The sequence below is a fragment of the Austrofundulus limnaeus genome, unplaced genomic scaffold, assembly GCF_001266775.1.
Source record: "Austrofundulus limnaeus strain Quisiro unplaced genomic scaffold, Austrofundulus_limnaeus-1.0 Scaffold4, whole genome shotgun sequence".
NCBI lineage: Eukaryota > Metazoa > Chordata > Actinopteri > Cyprinodontiformes > Rivulidae > Austrofundulus > Austrofundulus limnaeus.
In genome coordinates this window covers 6,481,328-6,488,815 of record NW_013952406.1, presented here as the reverse complement: position 1 = coordinate 6,488,815, position 7,488 = coordinate 6,481,328, and the positions used below count along the sequence as shown (strand labels likewise).

The 7,488-nt window shown below is 37.1% G+C and overlaps 1 protein-coding gene across 1 annotated transcript in view; it reads right to left on the bottom strand.

Moving 5' to 3' along the window:
- ttyh2l (tweety homolog 2, like) overlaps positions 1-7,488 on the bottom strand; it is a 35,898-nt gene that overhangs the window by 25,254 nt on the left and 3,156 nt on the right. Inside the window, exons 2-3 of the mRNA XM_014025598.1 lie at positions 6,461-6,633; positions 1,502-1,613 (exon numbers count right to left, since the gene is read on the bottom strand). Coding sequence (XP_013881052.1) covers positions 1,502-1,613; positions 6,461-6,633 — 285 coding nt within the window. The remainder of the gene's footprint in view (positions 1-1,501; positions 1,614-6,460; positions 6,634-7,488) is intronic.

Genomic DNA, 7,488 nt, shown 5'->3' with positions numbered 1-7,488 from the left:
AATAAATAAACAAATAAATAAATAAACAAATAAATCAATTAATAAAACGGTAGAGAGAATACTAGAATTCACAGGACTAAACACAGACCAAAGCAGCTTCAGCTTTAAGGCCTAGCATCCAACCTGTCTGCTCTGTAAGTGGAGTATGTTGCATCAAGCTACAGTTCTGAGCACAAGAAAGCCTTTGTATCTCTGGGGAACATTAATTCTTGCCGTGCAACCATAGTATCTATCATGCTTTAGGATAAAYTCAATACCAGGAAACATCAGAAAAAAAGACTGCTGTAAAGATGTGGAACAATCAAAGCTGAAACCAAAAGCAAAGAAAGAAAAGAAGAAACACGATAAACCTGCTCTTTCTTTTATCAAACACCAAATGACATAAATACAATAACATTGGAAGCAAAGAAATTGTATTGAAGTTATAAAGGGGATGTTTTTATGTTTCTTAAAGATGAAAATGTTTTGTTTATCTTTATATCAGTGACAACAGAGCATATTTCAAAATGCTCAAAATAAACTTATGTTGTTGGATCTGCCATAAATGAGTCTTCCCATCAGTAACATCATTTCAGCACGAACACTAATTRGTCCACTCATCTATGCAATCTGTGTACATTCGAATGCTTTAAGTGGATATATGATACAGACATGCACACAAACACATCGAGCTTCACACACACACAGAGATAGTYAGTCTGCACAAGATGGAAGGAGAGGATTAACATCCATTAATGCACAGCAGATGGGCATTAATCCTCTTCTTTCTCATTGTGATTATTGCTTCTTGCAAAGGRTGTGTTCTTCCTCTCCCTCCTCTTTCCCATCCCTCCCACACCTATAAGCCCACGAAAATATCTTCCCTCGAATGCAGGTCAGGAGTTGCACAGAAATAATCCGTATTTACAAATCCGCAGACAGCAGTCACCTAAATTCCCTCACTGTGACAAAAAGTGGATACAGACCCCCCACAGTGAGGTGCTGCTCGGAATAAAAGAGGAGCTCTGTTGTCGACCAGCAGTAAAGCGGCACTTCCTAAGAAAAAAAAAATACCGAGGCAACAAGCTTTGCAAGGATCATGCCTTTTCCATTACCCAAATCTTAGCAATTATTGTTAATAAAAGAACCATAAGCCATGCAGTCATTCACAGCTAAATTAGTGTTTCTATTTTCCACAATACTGGCACATTTATTGCCTGGTCCACTCACAATAAATCTTTCTTTCAGTTAATGCCACACTTACAACCCTGTTGGATGAAAAAAAAAAAACAAGAAATTTTGTGTAATATTTAATTGAATAGAATGCAATAATTGACATTTCACTGAAAGCCCACAATAAAAAGAGAAGCAGAAGAGGTGGGTCGTTCTGTCTAAAATCACAAATTAAACTGTAAAGTAGCAGTCTCCCCTGTATTTCTGTGTATCGGATTACAACAAATGTTTAATATTTATTACGTCGCAGGTACAGAATGCAGAGCAGAGGTTAATGAGCTTCTCTCACCAGATTGTTGATGCTACCCAGCGTGTGATTGGCGTTGTAGAGCGAGTAGGTCAGCTGGTAGACCCCATCGTTGGTCTGGCTGTTCCCATAGAAACCCACTCCTACAGCAGAACTGTCAAAAACAATTCAAAGAAAACACATTAACAGATCTGTGTTTTCCTCATGTCATTATTCACAAGGTTATTAAAATGTAAACATGTAACTGTTAAGTTTTCTTCATCTTGTCATTATGTCCTTTCAGGAATTCTGAATTTAAAAAGGAGAAATTAGGAATTTCTAAAATTGCCACCTTCAACGTCTCAGTGATTTAAACCTGCATTGTGTTTTGAAATTCATTACCGTGCCATTTCGTTATTCACGCTCTTCTCAAATGCAAACTGTAATATGACATTCATGTCAGCGCTCCCTTTCTCTTTTATTTCAGCTCATTTGATTTGCTAAGAGCCAGAAGGCAGAACAATCATGCAAACCATGGAGCTAAGACAGAAAATGGAAAACAATTTGTTTGCAATAATAGAAAACGTCATGTTAAACAACTGTGCATGTAGCCTGTGCAGCCAGTTGAACACTGACAAGAGAGAGAGAGAGAAAAAAAAAAAACATCTTTTGATAGTTTAGGTAAAATACGCCAACAGATTTAAACCTGTATTTTACCAGGAAAAATCAATAACAGGCATCAAGTACAGTATTTTGTAGAAGGACCTTTTGAAACATTTTTGAAAGGATTTTAAAGAGTAAGTTGTCGATCCAGTTGCAATAAAACCAATCATTTGGCATATTTATTCATCTGTATAACTTTTAGMATTCAAACTTCTGCATGTTTTGTATAATTTTAATTGGGCATGTATCAAAGTGTTCAGCTAAACTGTAATGTGTGTCGAGAGTTTTGGTTAATTTTATACATTTTAACTTATTAAACTTTATGCAAAACAAATTTCTCCATAGAAATGCATCAAATCTCTTCCCTTCCWTTTGAAACATTGTTGTTTTTATTTGCTTCAGTGTATTTGCTCTGTTTTTATCCTCATATGCTGCATTTAGCTTTCAGTTTAGCTACTGTTTTGCAAAGTTACATTTTAGCTCTGGCTTGCGTAATTATAGTTTTAAACTACAATTTTGTTAACTTTATCTTTTGTATACCGTTCGCAAAATCTTGTTTTAACTTTAATAATTCAGTTTTAGCTTCAACAAATTTCATCTCGCTGCGATGATTTTGCATTTACACAGAAAAAGCCAAATCTCAAGTTGGATTTGTTATTATCATTATTTTTTTTTTTACACATTTGCTAAAATAGTTTTAAGAGACTGGTTTCATTAAAAGACTAAATACATCTGAACGTAGAGTAAAAACCAGCTCTTCTTTGGTCTCATTTTCAGTTTTTGCTTTGAAATTCAAATGACTTATCAGGCATAACCGAGTTTTATTTTCCTGTTTTAATGTGTTTAGCGGTCACTCCAGCTGTGATTCTTTTTTAGCTGTCCTGTCTTCATTTTGCAGGTACACAATAGAATCTCCTGCCTGATTATTTTATCATTCTCTAAACCAGTTTCCTCTGGTTTGGACGAGGAAAACGGTGTTTCATGTTTWATCAAATCCGAGGGGGGAAAAAAATGCAATTACAGCAGTCCAGAACAAAAGTCCAGCTGCATGGATGTGGTTACAAAAAATACTTAATTCAGTAGGTGTATAAAGAAATCATACATTCCTGCTTGATGTTTTTCAAAGCATCTGTATTGAAGCTGAACTGTGTTGGCCTCCACAATGAGCTTCTTATTAACCCTSCTGCCAAAATGATACATCAGCAACAATGAAGACCAGCTAATGGRGCAGTAATGAAACAGTAATGAGACAGAACATCACGGGGCAGTTTAGTCTCAAGGGAAACATTAGGATTTTTGTGGCTGAGCAAAACACTCCCTATAGCCTGAGGTTATTTAAAAAAATAGACAAAAAAAGTCATGTCATGAACTTAACAAAGTGTTCACTTGAGAAAAATGCATAAATGTCTTGTAGTTTCAGCCATGTTYCCCTGACATTACTCCAAGCTGCTTCTGGGGCAACAGCAAACAAAAGAAGGGGCTTTTCATTTTTTCAAATATTTGCTTTATTTACTAAATTTAATTTAGCCAAATCATGATCCAGAATCATCATTCAGATGGAAGCAGGCACTTTTAAATCCATTATCTGTTTGAGCTGCAAATCTAATTAACGGTGCTAACCAAAAAGCCCCACAAAGGGAAAGACACACAACTGAGACAGTTCTTATTTTAAATGAAAGAACAAAGATARACAGCAGCTGCTGTTTTCCACACAGGTTGCAGAACAAACTCACTTCCTCCATTACCACCGGTGAATTGTCACAAACTGGAAAAAAAAAAGAAAAAACTTGACCATCTCAAACCACAAAACCTTGTTAACAGCAGTAATTGCTTTATGAAAATGAAATGGGACAAATAAATGTTTGGTGAACAGACTGCAGATCATAAGCGAGCTTACAGCTCGGAAACAATTTCAAACCATTTGAATTTGCTCAGACCATTTGTGGAAGCAAAGCCAAGGATCCTACAAGCTTGGCATTCAGCTTTTCTCATTCTTTATAATATAAATGATGAAATTGAATCAGGCCTGGTTACGTGTCTGTTTACAGCAACTGTAAAATTTTTATTAATCAGATGAGGTTCAGATTTGTTTCATCCAATAATGCGGGAAGTGGTGGAACTTTATAATTTTACATCTGTTTCCTTTGATAAAGAGTTTTGTCATCATGCTTTGAGTAATACTCAGACTCTTATCTGAGTATCTACGTAAGACGTGTAACCACTTAATTATGTCTAATAAATTACATTAGGCTGAAACGGATTCTAATCAATTAGGAGCTTCTCGAGGACAACAGGTCAAAGTGTTCACCGGAAGTCGGATGTTCACGTCACAAGAAACTGTTGAGCTACTTAAGAAGGACTTTACAAGATTTTATTTAGGATGGATTTCCACTCCTAAAATCTCTGTTGACGTTGTTTTTGAGGATCGTCATGGAAAGCAGTGAAAACGTCCCATACATAGCAAAAACAGAGGTTAGCAAAGACCATTCAAATGATTTGTAGTTTGTTCCAAGTCTATTTAAAATGARTCTACTTTAACAAGAAGTATCACGAGAAACTTTACCTAGAAAAAAATAAAAAATAATCTTATTCAACAGCATCACACGCTGTTACTTAGCTTTACAACAGTTCCTTGTATGCGTTGGTAGATGCTAGCTATGAATATAAAGCGCTAACAAAGTTAAAAGTCCAACTTTGTCGTAAATTTAATTAGATCTGTGCATGAATTTTGTTCTTTTCGTGAGGGTTGTTCTTTTTTCATTTTAAAACATGTTTTATTAAATTATATAAATAAGTACAAATACATCTGAGACATGAACTTGAGCGTCCCGCTTTGATTTCTAATTTAACTCTGACTGGGTGGCTGTGGCTCAGGAAGGARAAGCCGCTGGCTGCCAGTTGGATGGTTGATGGTTTGATCACGGTTTTCCCCGCCTGCCAGCTTGTCCTTAGGCAAGACACTGAACCCCAAGTTACCCCCAATCTGCACATTGATGTGTGTGTGTGTGTGTGTTGGTGTACAGGCTTTTACTACCTGGTGGGGATGATTTTTGGCCATTTTCCTGGTACACACAACTGGTAAGGATCCACTGTTCCTAATGGGGACAAAAGCTAGGTCTCCACTGGCAGATATACCATTTGTGGGTCAGGGGTTGGGTTCAGGACCAAGGTGTGAATTGTGTTTAGGTTAGTTTTAGTGTCAGGTAGGTACCTGTGAGGTTAGTTTTAGGGTAAGGTGTCAGGGTTAAGTCAATGCAATGTCCCCACGAGGATAGAAGAACAAACATGGGTGTGTGTGTGTGTGTGTGTGTGTGTGTGTGTGTGTGTTATAGAGAGAGACTGGTTTGTAATGTAAAAGTTCTGTGAATGGTCCAAAAAGGGGGGTTCATAAATGCTGTTTTGTTGTTTGTGAGTTAGTAAGCATGTAGCTCTAAAGCTTCATCTTATCTGAAAGCTTTGCAACCCATCTTCTTTGCATAAAAGTTTGATTTAGAATCACTTCAAGTGATCGAGATAATTGTGAACCTCAAATCGATGTTTCGAAAATACCAGATAACTGATCCTYAATTATTCTGCCTGTTTTTTTCTTCACTGCAGACAGACAGAAAGAATGTGCTGCACGTTTTGAGCTTTACAACAGTTCACTGATCAAAGGTCTTTTTGATTGTGTCTTTATGTTTAAAAGAAATCCGTGAACATCTTTCTTCTTACCACAGTTCTGGCTGATGTTACATCATGGGGGTAGATAATAATGCAGATTTAATAAAGCTGGGGCTTTCTTTGTGGAATCTGACTTAATAAAATCTAAAACCCACATCAGAGAACTTTGTTAGCTCTCTCTTCAGGCTCAAGGAGAAATCAAATAAGAGGGACAACTTGTTGTTCTTGGCATTTTTTTAACATCCCTTTTAATTGCATTGACACATTATTTATAAAATATTCAGGTTGTTCTAATGAAAAAGAACAAAAAAAATCATGTATTGCATTTAGCATTTTTGAACATATTTGTTAAAACTCTCACTATGTCCTGACAGTAGAATATGATACAGATCATTTTGACTCTCTAAACACAAAATGCTCTAACCAGGTTAAAAAGAGACATTTTTGTGATGCTGAAAACCTAAGTCGTTAATCTTGCGTTGTGGCACCCACCCAGCATGATGATGCCTGTGACGTTTTAAAGTAGTGTTGCTCTAAARGCTATCAGTCAGCATGAACAAAGTAAAAAAACTGTCGGGAACAACACAAGCAACAAGGTCAGAGGTTTAATTCAATTCAATTCAAAAATACTTTATTGATCCCAGAAGAAAAGATATGTATACTGTAACAAGCAGGTAGTATTTGACTTTTCATGCTCACCATATCATGAGGCCTGTGATAACAGCAGCCCAGGTGGCACAGCAGGTATCAGGCCTTTTGGTTTCTTCATCCAGCCTCCTCCTGCTGCAGCACAAACACACCAGGTACACTGCCAGAGCCAGCAGGCTCAGACCAAGACCCACAGCACCAGCGCACGCAAGAACTATTAGAGACTAGAAGAGAAAGAAGACAKAAAGAATTTAAATACCATCTGTTAAACATGTGTTTGTTCCTGAGAATGTTGATGCATTGTTGGCACGTTTTATCTCCAGAATCAAAAGTTATTATCTCTTGTGTTTCTTTGACTAACTGAGGCCCTAAACCTTGAGGTTGACCTCCCAGGGGGGAAAACAGCCAGCTTTTTATCAACCACAGCATGTTTAAAGATCTTGTCCAGATTAACATGGAGCTGCTTCGTCGTTAAAATCAACACTATTACTGCTGACTGCTGCTCACAGCGACAAAAAAAATAAAAATAAAAGAGCAAAGAGAAGCGCAAGACCCGTTTGTGGGTTTTATGGCAACAGCTTACAAGATTTTTTATGTGGAGCGCCACAGACCGGACTGTGGCTCGCAGGGAGGCAGGAGGGAAGAATCCAAGGTCGTGTGGAGGGGGGGGAATCATGTGACTCATAGGCTTTCGCTCGGTCTTGTGATTTCTGAGTGTACAAAATATTTAAAGCCTGAACATGGACACAGACYTACACTAGTGTGGAAAAAACAAAAGGAAAATATTAAAGGAGTTTTTGGAGACTTGAGCGTAAAAAAAAATACACAACTTCTCATTTAATTCTGTGATTTTGAACTTATATTACTTTAATGTTCGACTCGTTTGCAAGCCTGTGAGGCAAAAGCATGAACCTAACTTAGCAATACTTTACATTTTTAAAAGTTTGCTACCCACAAGTTCAGAGAGTGATGGTGGAGTGARAAACCAGTTTGTATTTCATCATGAACTATTTATTCTCCTTGGGTTGCATCTGCAACATGTATTTTATCTTGACACGTTTTGTGTATTTTGACAGACT